The sequence below is a fragment of the Pan troglodytes genome, chromosome 7 (assembly GCF_028858775.2).
Source record: "Pan troglodytes isolate AG18354 chromosome 7, NHGRI_mPanTro3-v2.0_pri, whole genome shotgun sequence".
In the NCBI taxonomy this organism is placed as follows: Eukaryota; Metazoa; Chordata; class Mammalia; order Primates; family Hominidae; genus Pan; species Pan troglodytes.
This window is the reverse complement of record NC_072405.2, coordinates 34,646,738-34,663,669: the sequence shown is the minus strand read 5'-3', so window position 1 is coordinate 34,663,669 and position 16,932 is coordinate 34,646,738. Positions and strand designations below refer to the sequence as shown.

The 16,932-nt window shown below is 40.3% G+C and overlaps 1 protein-coding gene across 4 annotated transcripts in view; it reads right to left on the bottom strand.

Annotated features, from left to right (window-relative positions):
• The window catches only part of PPP2R2A (protein phosphatase 2 regulatory subunit Balpha), an 80,216-nt gene extending 66,621 nt beyond the window's left edge, over window positions 1-13,595 (bottom strand). The window contains exons 1-2 of one of the 4 annotated variants that reach the window (XM_016959251.3): window positions 13,228-13,595; window positions 11,314-11,388 (exon numbers count right to left, since the gene is read on the bottom strand). In XM_016959251.3, coding sequence (XP_016814740.1) covers window positions 11,314-11,388; window positions 13,228-13,234 — 82 coding nt within the window. In that variant the 5' untranslated portion in view covers window positions 13,235-13,595. Of the gene's footprint in view, window positions 1-6,442; window positions 6,521-11,313; window positions 11,389-13,227 lie in introns of those variants that run through there. The other 3 variants (XM_016959253.3, XM_063816249.1, XM_063816248.1) reach the window with 3 other exon arrangements.
• Window positions 13,596-16,932: the final 3,337 nt, after the last annotated feature.

Sequence of the window (16,932 nt, the reverse complement as noted above, 5' to 3'; positions counted from 1 at the left end):
ATAGAGTTTCAGTTTTGCAAGACGAAAAAGTTCTGAGGATCTGTTTCACAATATGAATAGAGTTAACACTACTGAACAGTGTATTTGAAAATGGTTAAGATGGTAAATTTAATGTTATATGTTTTCTATAATATGCATAAAAACATTAGGTAGCTAAAAATTTTCATTAAAAATTGGTTCTGTTGCTAGAAAAAAAAATAATGCTCACTTTATGTCAAGGAGAAGAAAGACAGAACAAGCAATGCCTTTGCTACTACCAATTCCTTTAACAAACATTTTTGCATGTTGCATGCCTTGATAAGAAATTTGGTCAGAACTATTTATTGCCTACAATAGCCTGTTTCTCTTGAATTAGAGCCTTCCCACTCTATTAGCCAAAAGGAAAGATTCCTCTTATGTTCCCTTAGAAAGTCATCCACCCTTAAGAATCTTACCTTGTGGTAAGCAGGAAAAAAGAGACACGCAGGGTAACACCAAAAAGGTACTATTTCTACTTTCATACAGAGCAGACCTACAATGAGCCTGCAATGGCAGGTTTGAAAAGTAACACTGCTCCAGATCTAACCATGTTCTTCTGGATCTTTAGAAAATTTTTAAAATTTTGCCCCCAATCCCTTTTACCTACTCTGATTTCTCTCTTAATACAAGCTACTGAAAAACTTAAATTTCCTTCTGATTAAAGTATAAAATAAGCAACTGGTTCAAAATCCAATATATCCTTCTAATGTTTTTACCCATGACAGACAGTTTTTAATAAAGGAAAAAAAAAAAAAAAAGATGGGAACACACTAAATCTGTCAAGTCTGGTATTTTACAGATGATTAATCCCTCCCATATTATCTCAGGAAAAAGTAATAAGAGGACCGGTAAGAAAAAATACCCTCCTAAATAGTCTAAACACCATTATTACCATACAAATATCCTTGATTCTTCCAAATTTAGAATCCAGCACAGAAGTTTCAGTAAGTGTGTAAACACACGCATAACTCAAGATTAGAGCAGAAGTTCTTAAACCAGATCACCGGTCCACAGACCCTGTGAACTGGAAAAAGAGAGATCATTCGAAGATTCTAGAAGAGAAAACTCCATCTGGTATTTGAACATACAGAGAGGATTTAACCAATAGAAACTAAAAGCTACAAGAGCGTAACTCCCGGCAATGTGGTATATAGAAGTATTCAACGACTTGCCAAGGATTCCACATATGCCAAGAGCAAAGATCTAGATGATATTGTAATCAACTACTGCCAAAATTAACTAAAAACATTCATATTCATTTTTAAAAATTAGCGGAGTTTTTTTTAAAAATTACATTCAGTGTTTAAACCTAGACAGAAAACTGCTAAAGTCTACAAACTTTGGCATTCAAGAGTAGAAAACAAACACAAAAATACTGAAAATATTAAGCAATAGTTGATACTACATCCTTAGAATGGGAAATTTAACTATTTAAAATATAATTATGTTGTTCACTTCAGGATTTTCAGAAAAACATTGTTCCCTCTCTCTCTTCCCTTCAGTAGTTAAGATGGGAAAGTTAGCAAGCCAATTTTATGCCTTCTTTCCTAGAACAGACAACACATCACCAAACTGCTACCAGTTGGGCTCAAAATAAAACACAATGTCAAGGTCACCAACTCACTTCTAATGACGAGGCAGGCAACCTAGGAGTGGCACTAAATTAGGCTGTGAGAATTTCAGTGTTCCTGATAGTTGGACCTGAGCAGACATTGTGGGGAAAACCGTAAAAAATTATTTTATTCTGGCAAATATGTTACTGGTATTTAATCTCTGTAAGGGAGAGGTAAGTTTAAAAATAGATACTTTAACGTCCTGAAGGTATTCTTCCTTCACCAAGATCACCAGCTGAAGGAGCTTAAGGCAGATCTAATTTGGTATCTAAAAGAACAGGGAGGGAGGAGACTGAAACAATTTCAAGTCACAGAAACTACTTTCATAGGCAATTTTTTAAGACATTCATCCACAAAAGCAGTACACTATTCTGATCACTTATCTTGTGGTTCATGAGACTTGTAAAGCATTATTACTAAAATGAAATCTATGAACAGACTAAACCAACAACTGTCAAATTTTCTGAATGACAGGATCCCCTTAACTCTTAAAATCTTAGACCATCAAAGACCTTTAAAACTTTAAAATATTTCTTCATTGTAAAATAGTAATAAACCTCACACATTAACAAAAATGTTATGAAAAATGACTACATCCCCCTCCCCACCAACAAAATTAATGACATTGCTTTACACTGCTGCAAATCTCTTTAATTTAATCTGGCCTAACAGAATGAAGATTCTCTTAATTGCTTCTGTATTCAATGTACTGCACCACAATATATTCTGTTGGTTAAATGTATGAAGAAAATCCAGCCTCACTCAGATATGTAGTTAGAAAGGGAGGAATATTTTAATAGGTTTTTCAGGTAGTTATGGATATACCTTCGATACTACACCAAAATTCCGCAGTGGTGGATTCTTGAAGGTTTGTGGAATCTCAAAACATATCGGTAGTCTGTCACATTAAAATTCAATGCTGTAGCACGCACTTTTACTGATGTATGACTGTTTAACATCACATGCATCGGTCACCCGTAAAAGACTGATTTACTGAGTTATACAGATCTTCCAAATGTTAACACATTACATAGTATCAAAAAATCACATTCGTTAATATGACTACTGATTTTATTTGAAAAAATATTTTAAGTATTGGGAGGCTGTCAAGCTCACAATGGCAGAGACGTGTTTTCCAAAATTCTAAGTTTTGCTTGAAAGCTCAAATTTCATCATGGGCAACAAACACTGTACACTGAAGTAACAGTTTCACTGTTCTTTTGAGAAAATGTCCACCAAATATCCAAGTCTGAATAACTATAGTTCATCAGTTACTTCAAATAAAAGTGATGTTCCATGAAAACTGCAGTTGAAACTCAAAACAGCTGCACCAATGCTGTTCCTCCAGACAACCACTTTACCCCCTTGCAGAAGTTCTCTAGGTATACCTTCCATTCTGTCATGCAGAACGTTTAATAGACATGTGTTCAAGTAGAAATTTAATCAAATTAAGTTTTCACTGCTTCAAGGACATTCTTAAAACTGATGGTTTTTTAAACTGCTAGTACATGGTAATGAAGATTACCTCTACAGGTACCCTTTTGTGCTACTGTCTTGATCTCATGCTAAGATGGCTTCTGCAGCACTGCTGCAAAGTCAGTGTATTGAAAAAGGCCAGTATCACCTGAGTACTACTGTGAAAATAAGTTTTTACTTCACAGACATTTGGAATGAGTTCAGGGGTTGCCAGACGACATTTAGAGAACCACTGGACTAAATGATATCAATTTTGATGGCAGCTACGGACTCCGACCAGACAAATGCACATATGTACAATCACACACAATTTCACACACATCATCAGAGGGTTCACAAAGCCCTTATAACCCATCTATATATAGCACATCTCAGCTAACGAATGCCATCAGCAGACCAGCCTGGGCAACATGGTGAGATCTGTCTCTACAAAAAAAAATTTTTTAAAACTAGCCGGGCGTGGTGGCCTGTGCCTGTAGTCCCAGCTACTCAGGAGGCTGGGGTAGGAGGATCGCTTGAGCCTGGGAGGTTGAGGCTGCAGTGAGCCATGATCACGCCATTGCACTCCAGCCAGGATGACAGAGCAAGACCCCGTCTCAAAAACAAAAAACAAAAAAAAGAAAAAGGAAAAAAAAAAGAATGGCATTAGCAGAAAATTTAACAAATCTCCAAATTATATTTAATTATTTCAAAATAAAAATTATCTACTAGGCATTACAAATAAACCTTGTTATAAACAGGAGTTGCAGTTCAACATCAAACGCCTTCACCTGAACTAAAAGGAGATTAAGTTTTGAAATAAAATTATATTAGGAAAAGTGAAAGGTCTAAGGTAAGAATCCCAGCTTCACCACCTGCTCAAGATTATACAGTTAATTAACTTTCCCACCAGTATCTACTTATTTCACAGGGTATTTGTGAAGAACAGTAAATAAATAGATGTAAAGGACCTAAAACAATGCCTGGTACACAGTTAAGCACTCAAAAAATGTAGGTACTCAAGATGGCCATGCCATGCCTTCCTTACAATGACTATATAGCAGTTTATTTATAGAAAATCTAATTTGCACCCAGGCTTTTTCTTTTCTTTTTTGAGATGGAGTCTTGCTGTGTTGCCCAGGCTGGAGTGCAGTGGCACGATCTCGGCTCACTGCAACCTCCACCTCCCAGGTTCAAGCAATTCTTCTGCCTCAGCCTGAGTAGCTGGGACTACAGGCACGTGCCACCACACCCGGCTAATTTTTGTATTTTTAGTAGAGACAGTGTTTCACCATATTGGCCAGGCTGGTCTCAAACTCCTGACCTCGTGATCTGCCTGCCTCCGTCTCCCAAAGTGCTGGGATTACAGGCGTGAGCCACCGCGCCCCGCCAGCTTTTACTTTTCTTTCTGTCTGCTGAGGAAGCACCTTATGGATACTTGATTACTTAATTATAAATTCCATCATCACCTTAAAGGGCAATGAGATTACAGTTGAGGATATTAACTAAAATTTTTTAGCTATTTCCAATCCTTCAGTTTTCCTATTTAACAGCATTAAGAAACGTACCTTTCTTCCTACAATCAACTTTAAGATAAACTAGGCAAACACTTATATGCAAATACGTAACACATTGTAACCTCTTCACTGATTTAATACATTTTTGCTTCAACCTCTCATCATTCTGCTTATTCCACAATTTTCAAGAACTTGATTTTAATATTTTGTTCACTATTACAGAGTACTAAGAAATACCTAAGGCTAATTTTTGTTTTATTTTAATAACATGACAAAATGTCAGCAATATGTTTTCAATGGCCATTATCTCTCATAATTTTTTGTCAAATGAATGTGAAAAAACTTAGTATTTTAAAACAAAGCAAGAAAACTATTTGATGCTAAACAGATACTATCATTCATGGTATTTAATGGGTAAACTTACACTACTACTTTAAGTGACTGTACTGAGTGAGGTCTACTAGACTTCAGTAGTAATGCTAGTGTTAAGAAAAAGAAGTGTCACATGTCATACAAGGTAAGGATATTAAATAAGACCTTTACCATAGGTCATTAGGTTTCGGAATGCAGCTAATGTGCCACTATTTTTAAATCCACAAAACAACAGGGTTCTACTTTTTCTACTAACTTACCTTACTGCCTAAATCTAACATGCATACTACTCTAAGAAACACAGAAGACGGCCTGGGCAACACAGCAAGACCTTGTCTCTAACAAAAAAAAAAAAAAAAGAGATGCAGAAGAGAAATGATTTTAAATTGTTTATATTATAGCATTAAACATATGGAATGGACTAAAACCATTAAATTGTGTGAGATATCATAATATGGACTGTTTTTCAAATTTTTACTTATGTCCTTATTTGGGGCATATTTTAGCCTCTACCATTTAAAAAATATTTTTTCAAGACCCAGTCCACAAGGCTAAATCCTACCAAAAGTAAACAGAAAGCAAAGAGTTGAAAACACACAATGCACTTGGATCCAAGTTTCATAAAATAAGACTTTATAAGATAATATCCTAAAATAATTTCCTGTGAAAGTTTAAGACTATCAAATATGCAGATGAGGTTCATTATTAAATATTTAATAACATCTGATATTTTAAGATTACTAAACAATGAAAAATTTACATTAAAATAATTAAAATAACTATCTTGAATGGTTAAGTTGTTCCTTTTTTTTTTGAAACAGAGTCTTACTCTATTGTCCAGGCTGGAGACCAGTGGCACAATCACAGCCTAAGTGTAGCAGACCTCTCAGGCTCAAGTCTCAGCCTCCTGAGTAGCTGTGACTACAGTTGCACACTGCCATGCCCTGCTAATATTTTTAATTTTTGTAGAGAAAAGGTCTCACTATGTTGTCCAGGCTGGTCTCAGACTCCTGGATTCAAGAGATCCTCTCGCCTGGCCTCCCAAAGTGCTGGGATTACAGGCGTGAGCCACTGCACCTGGCCTGTTCTATTATTTTGACCAAATATTACACACTTCAGATTATCCACATGTATTTGAATTTTTAATAATTTATTTCCACAAGTAAAATTTAAACACATTATCAAAATCATTAGAAAAAATTTCTTACTGTTCGACTTTAAGAAATGAACTTGGCTTTCTATTTTGTTAAATTCAGATTTTAAAAACAAGTATTACATTATTAAATAACAAAAGGATGGGAAAGGGTCCAGTGATGGAACCATACATGGGGCAACACTGGCCATTGACAACACCGGGTGACAGGAGTTCATTATACTATTCCACATACTTTCTGTAATGTTCCAGATTGATTACGGTTTTTAAAAAACCAAATAGTCAAATTAACAAACAAGCAATTACTGTATTACCTTGAGGATGAAATAAACACTGCAGAGCACTACTGGTTCAGCAGAGAATGTGTGCGTGGTCATAACAACTTAAGCACTGACGTCCAATTTAATCATAGTGTGTGATGTAACATCGGGGCACAATGGGGACAGAAATGGGGGTGATAATGTGAATAGCTTAGTTATCATCTACTAGAGGAGCAAGTCAGCTGGAAATACTAAAATTGACAAGATATAGAAATACCATTTTATTCCCAAAAAGGAAATGAAGCACCAAGGAACCCAGCGGAAGAGTTGAACAACTGCTCTTAGGAGATGGACTAGGGATTAAGGAGTGGGGAGGTAGGGGACTGCCATTTTTCATCCTAAACCCTTTAATACATTATTAGATTTCCAAAAACTTCTTATTGTAAAATGTAACAGATAAAGAAAACCAAAAATTGAAACAAAAATGTCCAGGTTACTCTTTACAAACATCTGTACAACCACCATCCCAGTCAAGATAGCCCACAAGGGCCTCCCCAGCCCTTCCCGATCACAACTCCTTTCCAACAGCGTAAGGGTAGCCACTATACTGACTTTTATAGTACTTTTTACAGTATGTTTTTTTCCTTTTACTTCATAGCTTTTCTTCATAGTTTTACCAGCTGCATATGTGCCTCTAAACCTATAGCTTAATTTTGAATGTATTTTGTAATTTACTAGTGGAATCAAAGAGTATGTATAAAACACATACATGCTATTTCCTTCACTTTGAGAAATTTTTAGTAGGCTTTAAAGACAAATCCTCAATATACTCATACTCCAAAGACTCTTCCTTCAAAGTAACAATAATATGAAGGTTCAAGTAATAATATCTAAATCCTCATAAGGCTCTTTTCTGCTGGGTACTGTTCTGTTTTATGTGTATAAACTCATTTAATCATCAAAACAACACTGTAGGACAAGTTTTATTGTTATCCTCATTTTATAGAGGGGAGCTAGGCACAAAGAGATGACCACAGAAATGATAAATGACTGAGCAAGATTCAAACCATGTAGCCTAGCACCTGAGTCTGTGCTCTTACCTACTGTCTCATGACAGACAGTTTTCAATAAAAGAAAAATTAAAAATGTAAAATATATTACTAGCAATAATTTATTTTTTATTTAAGGCCTCTAGAGAGTACGGTATCTCAAACAATCTAGCTTACCAGTAGTATTAATTACCAGTAGTAATAATTTTGTGGCCGGTGGCTCACACCTGTAATCTCAGCACTTTGGGAGGCCGAGGCAGGTGGATCACTTGAGGTCAGGAGTTCAAAACAAGCCTGGCCAACATGGCAAAATCATCTCTAATAAAAATACAAAAATGAGCCGGACATGGCGGGGTGCACCTGTAGTCCCAGCTTCTCAAGAGGCTGAGGCAGGAGAATCACTTGAACCCGGGAGGCTGAGGATGCAGTGAGTCGAGATCGTGCCACTGCACTCCAGCCTAACAGAGTGAGACTCTGTCTCACACACACACACACACAAAAAGAATTTGGGCTGTTTTTACATGCCTTTGGAAATTAACAAGATTAAAGTACAAGGAAGAGCAGAAATCACCTAATCCGCTCTTGTTATTCCATTGCTAAACACACAGGAACCCAGGAGAGTACTTATCCCCAGTGACCTACACTAGTTTGTGCTGGAGCTAGGGTAAAAACCCAAGGTCTCCTGATTTCTTTGCATTATACGGTTGCATAACATCAATCTGGTTATAAAAAGCCTACAGATGATTCTGCAGAAAGCGTTTTAAATTTTTATTTTAAAAAGCCTACCAAGTAAATATATCCATGACTGCTAGAAGTACATCTCAATCATCCTGCCTTTTACCATTTCTCTTCCCCTTTCAAAACCTAAGAACAATAACATTTACGTTCCTTCATTCAAAGAAATATTCAACTACTGTGTGCCAGGCACTGTTCTAGACAGAGCAGCTTCATGCCTGCATAAGGTACGAAGATAAATCAGTCCTACACTAAACTCTGTAGTATGTAACAGTAGAGATGTGGGGTACCATATGATATCTACGTAACAAAGTGCTATAAAGGAAGATTTTAAAAATAGGTTATTTCCAAAAGAGGAAATTAGCAAAAAGGTTAAAGGCATGACTTGAGAGATGAGCAGGATCCTGGTAAGAGAACTGTGGGATGATTGTCAGGCATTCCAAGGTGGAAGCAGCAAAAACAAAGACCCTAAAGTGAGAGAGCATAGAACGCCTTTTAAGAACAGTATCTGTTTAGCTGGGTCATTAGCCATAGCAGCAAATAAACTGAGAGGAGAGGCCATATTGGGCAAAGGTCGTACATTCTAGACTGAGATGTTTGAACTTAATTCCTAATCCAGTGGATACAGTGATCCACTGTAGATTTATGAGGAAAACGACAAAACTGGGACTGCATTTAAGATTAACTTTGAAGCAAAACATAGGACGAAGAAGCAGGGAATAATTTAGGAACTTACTGCAATCTGGATGAGGGAGAGTGCAAACCTGAATAGAGGTGAAAGCAGGTATGCAAAGAAGATTAAGGCATTACAGAGTAAAAATGGTATGCCCTTGCAGCTGACTGCATGTAGACGGGAGAAAGGCAGGCAATATGGAGACAATCAAAATGTATCATTAACAGAAAACAGGCAAGTAAAAGTTGAGCTACATGTAACCTGTTTAAGAGATCAGTCTAAAGGTAGGGGGGTGGGGAATGTGTTAATAACCTTATTTTACTTCAGAAAAGCAAATCTCCCCTTAGTCAAATAAACAAGACTATAATATGCAAACTCTAGTATGCAGAAATATCCAAATTAAAGCAGTGTCATTTGAAAACTGGATTATTTTTATACTTAATACATTTGTACAGCAATACCTATTAGAACTAGTCATATTTTTACTAAGATATGTTATTTTACTAAAATGTATATACCAAGTATCAGCATTTTACCATGCTAAGAATATGCTTACGTTAAAATATTTAACAACCTCTAAAGAAAATTATTTAACCAATCAGTAGAAAAATGCAGCTACTAAGTATCAGCAAAGGGGAACTATAACTGATTTATCTCCTAACTTCACGTCAATAGGTTCTTGAAAACTTTGACTTTGTTTTCTGCTCAGCATCTTTTGTTATGGTATGGATAAAAAATGGTTTTGTTATAAGTTGCTTTCTTTGCTTAAAGTCACAGAACCTATTAACATTACACTATTGACAGAACCTATACATTAAGGGAAGACTTAATGTATATCACAAGTTATTTGGTTCAGGTAGGTAAATGATGTTCAGTTTGAACTATCAATTTCTTCTGATTAAATAAAAGCCATGTGATCTTTCTGCGTAATGTTTAACAAGCAAACTATGAGCTCCTTGTGGGCAGAGTTTATGTTCCAGACACCAAGTATCCTCAGTGCTCAGCATTTAGGGGAACTTTCCTAAGGGAATAAATGGAATTCAACCAAAGAACATTTTCCAAGTATACAGCACTTTCATAACTTGGTGAGTATTACACAACTGCACAGAACTAATGATCCAATACTGGAGTGTCTACTATTCAACAGGTAATGTAGTTACAACATGAGTAATACACAACTCCTCCCTTGAAGTCAGGACTTACTTCTCTGAACAAGTCAAACACCACTGACTTCATCAGAAAACCCTGATTTACACTATGTGCATGACCATCAGTCAGTCTCTTCTGTTTCTGGTTTCTCATCTAAGAAACAGATGAGGATCCAATAGAAAAGGAACGTGAGAGAGCTCTGCAAAATATGACAAGTATAATCTACGCCAGTTGGCTTCCCATAGGATTCACCACACTCTAAAACAGACAATTAAGAATGACACTGACACAAGCAAATAAGAGAGTTCGGCTACCACCCACCACCTGAAAAAAAATCTCCAGAACAAACAGTACCCTACAGACAGGTCAGAAATATGAGGACAACACAATCTAGGGAAAAAAGGTTTATGAATTTTCACCAAATTTTTAAAACTCACAAGTACATGTTTAAATTTATCTGAGTTTTGTTTGGAAAATTCCTACTGTAATTCAAGACACACAATACCATTAAAACTCAAACTTTAACATTTCTCAGGAATGAAACAATGCAACAACTTTGTGGAAAATGCCTCCGCTGCCTAAGACCATCTCAAATGAATGCAAAACCTTGAAGTTTCAAAACTTAAACTTCTGAAACACGTTAGAAAACAAATTTGGGGAGAAAATTAGACGTAAGTACTTCAACTGATCAAACACAGTTTCTGCCTGCACAAGAATATACGATTCCTAAAAGACAAGCGATATATGCATAGCATTGTTACTGTCTTATCCACCTAAATACCAGAAAGACAACAAAATGAATAATCTGAGCTATCATCTCTTCACAGAATATGCCAAGCAGCATCACACTCCCAAAGTGGACAAATTCAAAAGTAGTTTAAAAATCTTCCCATAAAAATCAAAGATGCCGTTAAGAATGTTTCTGAGCCAAATGTTGATGGCACCTATTTCAATTTACTTATCTAAAAACAATGTACAAACATAAAAATGCATCACCATTTATTTGTATGTGGAATTTACATAACAAAGAAACCCTTACATGGAGCTCAGAGCTTTCATGTGAGGATCTTATATGTCTCATCATCTACCGCTCCTTCCATGTAAATTCAGAGGAAAAAATAATAAAAACAAGGCGTAAATAACAAATGAAATTTAAGGCTGTTTTTCAGAAAGGTATCTTTTAAAACTGTTCTTACATTTCTTGGACAACAAAATCATCTTGAATTTATAGCAGTCTCGGCTTCAAGGAAATCCTCCAGTAGGAAACATTTCTGCAAAAATTATATATCCAAATTTTGCATTATTAAACGCTTTCTTACCTTCTGCTACATCATCATCTACTGCTCCTTTCACCTGAGAAAAACACCACTGAATATCATTCCCTCCTCCAGCTCCTGGAAAAAGAAAACATACCAATTAAAACCGAGTTCTGCTTACGTTGACTCTCGTAAACACAGAGATGGTATCCATGGTTGGCATGATACTAACAGCCTAGTTCTGCCCACACATACAACTACCACCAAGAGCACCAGTTTGGAAAGAGGTTAGTCCCCAATACTTGGTACTGCATTAGAAAGAAAAAAAAGATTCCAGGTACGAAATATTTAAAGGCACATGTTCTGTGGTCATTAAACATCTGTTCACAAACTTCCTCTCAAATACAGTAAAAGCCTTACATTCAGGCAAGACCTACCAGAAAAAAAGTAAATACCAAGAGTTAAAGAGTTTTCTTAAGTGTACAAAAAGCCTGCAGAAGAGTTAATAAGGTTAAACTACCATGAAACATAGAACGAAGAGAAAACTTCGGGAATATTACTGCCTGGGTAAGGAGTAATGATTCATATGAACCTTATCACCAAAGTGCACACACAGCAAACACTACACCCATTTCTTTGCATTCATTACCAGCAAATCACTGGCTCCAGACAGAGAGGAAAAGAAACCGAAATGAATGCTGCTAAAGAGACTGTCAAAGGAAGCTTGTTCTGCCTCCCTTCACCTCATCCCTTGACTCCAAAGGACCTGGCAAAGAATTCATTTTGCTAATGTCATCTCGTGCAAAACAATTTTAATCTCATTTCATTTTTCAACAAGGCCAACAAGCAACTTGTTTATAGCAAACCGTAAGTCAATCCGACATGTTAACTTTTTCAAAAGGTTTAATTATCTAAATAATGAATACAGCACGGAAAACTGGTCTCATCTCGGAATGTTTCTATTTCACGTGCAAGTACTGAGGTCGAAATGGTTGAAAATGTCCTGGGGCTCTAGGGAGAAAGAAACTGAATCTAAATCTGCAACTGATTCTACTACATGAAGGAAAAGATTTAGCAATACCAACATGTACAAAAAGAATTCTCAAAGCAATTACATTACTTCTCTCTCCCCCATCACCCCTATTCCTTGCTAAATTTATTTCCAAACTGGTTTTCTCTCTACATCCTTTCCCCTCCCCTTCAAAGCTTCTACCTAAATCTCTCTCCTCCTTGCTATTTATATCTCTGAACTCCGCAACTATTTTAACTAACTCTACCAAACCCTTTTGGGAAAAGGACATCTGCAAAAAAGCTAACATGCTAAACGGAAAGTTTAAATTATTTTCATGCAACTTGCTGTACATGAAAGGCCTTGCACTCTTCGGCGGTAAAAGGGAAGAAACGGAAACGAAATGGTTCGAAACAAAAAATTCAGGCTTCCAGTCTCAAAAATATTGGCATCTACAGTGGGGAAAAAATACACATATGCCCCCACTGTATTTTAACTTATAAGGCGCTCTTCCTTCTCGAGGCAAAATAAATGTGTATATACACCCAAGGCGGCTTGCAGCAGGGGGAAAAATAGAAATTAAATGAAGACCTGCAGGAAAAAAAAATAAAGGCGGGGGGCAAGGTGGGGAGGTGGGAGAAGATCCACCAGGCTCCCGAGCGGGAGGGACAAATCTGCACGCACCCCCACCCCGCCCCACCCACGCCTCACCCCAAGCTCGCCGGCACACCCCACCCCCACCCCCGCCACGGCGCCAGCCCCGTTCTCCAAGCCCAGTGACTCCCACCGTGACCACTTGCCTCCCGGGAGCCCTCCCCGCCCCCACCCCACCCCTCTGGACCCTACTCCCTCAAACCCGAGGGGCGCCCTGTGGCTCTGCGCGAGGCGCGGGCGGTCGCTAGGGGGTGATGGAGGGAGGAAGAAGGAAGCGGTGCCTTGTCAGGGGGCGAGGGGGATTTCTCCTTTACCTGCCATGTTGCGCTGCAAATGGTGACCCTGCTGGGTTCCTCGGGGTCTCCGCTTCCTGAACTCACCCCCCTCACCTGGGGATGGGGGGGTAGAGAGGGCGGATGGCGGCGGATGGCACCTGCGGGGGGAGGGGACGGGGGCCGGGGGAAAAGGAAGGAGGGGCGGGCAGACCAGCCGGCAGGATGCTAGATTTCACTCTGGGGCTTCCCCGCTCGTGCTCTTTCTCCGGCAGCGGCGGCGGCGACTACGACAGCGACGGCGGCGGCGGCAGCGGCAGGGGCAGGCGACTCCACTTTCAAAATGGCGCCGGCTGGCCTGGCCAGTGACGTCACCTAGGGGGCGGAGCCGCCGGGCTGGGGCGGAGAGCGGAGGGGGAGGGGCGGGGGAGCGGCCGGGCGGCTCTTGGCCACGCCCCCTTCCTGCTGCGCCTGTGCCCCGCCCTCCGTGTCCCGGCCTGCAGGGCCTGCGCCGCGCCAGCGTCTCGCCATGGCATACCCTCTGTCCGCACCGCCTGCGCCAGGCCGCGGCTGTGTGCACCTAGCAGTGTCCCAGCCTCGCGCACTAGCCCCGGGGCTCTGGGGCGGGCTTAGCAGTCCAGTTTACGTGCTCTCCTGCAAGGATTCATGGGGTCCTATGTCTTCTAGGAATACCTGGGCCGGGCACGGTGGCTCATGCCTGTAATCCCAGCACTTTGGGAGGCTGAGGCGGGCGGATCACAAGGTCAGGAGTTCGAGACCAGCCTGGCCAACATGGCGAAACCCCGTCTCTACTTAAAAATATACAAAAATTAGCCAGGCGTGGTGGTGTGAGCCTGTAATCCCAGCTACTTGGGAGGCTGAGGTGTGAGAACTGCTTGAACCCGGGAGGCAGAGGTTGCAGTGAGCCGAGATCGCACCACTGCACTCCAGCCTGGGTGACAGAGCAAGACTCCGTCTCAAAAACAAAAAACAAACAAAAAAAAAACCCCGTACTGCTTCTTAGGAAATTGTCACTTTGGATTAGCCCTGAGACCACAAAGAAAGGGACAGCGGTGCAGACTTACTGCTCAGCCGGGGTGAAAGTTCACGGGGTTCAGAGGGACACGATTGGGCTGGTTCTATCTGGGTGAATTAAATTACCTTCTCGTGGGCCCCAGGATCCAAGGCGGGAGTCCTAGGCACTGCGGACACTAAGAGTGATTTCTAAGAGAAACCTGAGTTTGTGATGAGAGGGTATGGCCCAAGAAGTGGCCCGGCGTCTCTCCAGCTAAACGTGTTGGACTGCGTGCTTAAGAGCTGGGTTCAGGGCCGGGCGCGGTGGCTCACGCCTGTAGTCCCAGCACTTTGGGAAGCCGAGGTGGGAGGATCGCTTGAGGCCAGGAGTTCCGAGTTCAGCCTGGAGAACATAGGGAGACCCATCTCTACAAAAAAAAAATTTTTTTTTTAAATTAGCCAGGTATAATGGCGTGCCTGTAGTCCCAGCTACTAGAAGGCTGCAGTAGGAGGACTGCTTGAGCCCAGTAGGTCAAGGCTGCAGTGAGCTATGTGATCACATCACTGCACTCCAGCCTGGGAGAAAGAATGCGATCCTGTCAAAACAAAAACAAAAGCACAAAAAGTGCTGGGCTCTGAAGCCAGGCTGCCTAATATGATTCCAAGGCTCAGGAGATGAAGATGACAGTCCTACCTGATAGGATTGTTGGGGAGATGAAATGACTTAATTTGAGCACATGATAAATGTTAGCTGCCGTTATTATTAGATTTGTATTGAAAGCATCGTCAGTAAGGTTAAGAGGTAGAAGGAAAAAAATAAACAGGAAATGCCAGTCATCAGCTATGAGGGGATGTGCCCTTCTGTTGAAAGATGCTCTAATGATGCAGTTGCTATATACAGCACACTTTACATATCTCATTCCATCTCCACGATACTCCTAGGAGATAGATATGCACATTTTACACGTGAAAAACACCTGTAAAAGCATCCAGAATTTGGCCTAAGGCTGAATGGAGTGATAAAGGCGTTTGGAAACCAAGAAGGGGGAGTTAAAGATATTTACACGTCCTCCCCACCATCTCCACTTTCTACCATATTTTTGATTTCCAGGACAGTTGAACTGTAATGCAACGTTCAAAATTCCTTCAAAGGAACAACTGCACCACTGCATGATCATTCCTCTGTTTCTGCATGAATATTTCCCACGTTACCAATGAATTAATCAAAACTAAAAATCCACCCTCTATGTGTCATCTTTTGGCTACCTGTACAACAGGTACAAAACTTCAGTGCACTGCGTGCTGTATTTTCTTCAATGCTGGTGTTTTTCATAAATGTATTTCTCTGGATATGCCTTCATTTATTTTCCTTTTTGCTTGCTCTGCCCTTCTTTGGTGGTTCAATCCCAGACTCTCCAGGGAGAGCTCTCCATCTTAACCAGAACCCAGAAGGAAGGAGAGAGAGAGAAAGGAAGACAGAAAAAGAGAATATAGACTTTACATACCCTGAAAATGATTTGGTTTACATAAATGATTTGTTCTTAGAAGCCAATAAAGCTTGCCTAGAAACTGGGATAATTATAACAAAAATGTATATAGCACCGACTATATGCCAGGTGCTGTTTTAAGAACATTATTTGGAGCCTCGGGGGTACTGCATGCCTGTGGAATGGGCTGACTTGGGTCTGATAATCAAGGGCCAGTGCACCCTGGCACCCTGGTGTAAGCGACCTGGCTCTTTTTGGGCCCTGGTCAGCCCTTTCAGAGGACCATAAGCCACCTCCCTTTCATCAGAATGGCCCTTAGGAGGAGAGGCCAGAACACCCGCTAGCCCAGAGTCAAGGGTTGCTCTTGTCCATCTCACTTCCATATCTATCTTCCACTTAAAAAAACATTTTTGCCGGGCACGGTGGCTCACGCCTGTAATCCCAATACTTTGGGAGGCCAAGGCAGGTGGATCAGCTGAGGTTGGGAGTTCAAGACCAGCCTGACCAACATGGAGAAACTCCATCTCTACTAAAAATACAAAAAAAATAGCCTTGTGTGGTGGTGCGTGCCTGTAATCCCAGCTACTCGGGAGGCTGAGGCAGGAGAATCGCTTGAACCAGGAAGGCGGAGATTGTGGTGAGCCGATATCAAGCCATTGCACTCCAGCCTGGGCAACAAAAAGCAAAACTCCCTCTCAAAAACAAAAAAAAAACAAAACTTTTTTTTCTTTTAAAGACAGAGTCTAGCTCTGTCACCCAGGCTGGAGTGCAGTGGCATGATCATATCTCACTGCAGCCTCAAACTCCTGGGCTCAAGTGATCCTCCTGCCTCTGTCTCCCTAGTAGCTGGGACTATAGGCATGTGCTTCCACACGTGGCTCTACCTTCCACTCTGTCCTCTGCCCTTACCACTGCACTTAAATAGCCTCTGTCAAGGTCATTAATGATCTCTATGTTGCTACAATGGTCACTTCTCTCTTTTAATTTTTCTGTATTTCCCAGCAGCATTTGAAACCATCCATCAATCCCTCTTTTTTGAGACTCTTTTTTTCCCCTTGACACTTTATTTGTCACCCCCCCTAACCTATCCACCTGTCTAGCCATTCCTTGTAGTTTCTTTTGCTGGCTCCTTCTCCTAGACTACCCTCTAAATATTAGAGTGGTGGCCGGGAGTAGTAGCTCACACCTGTAATCCCAACACTTTGGGAATCTGAGTTGGGAGGATCACTTGAGCCCAGGATTTTGA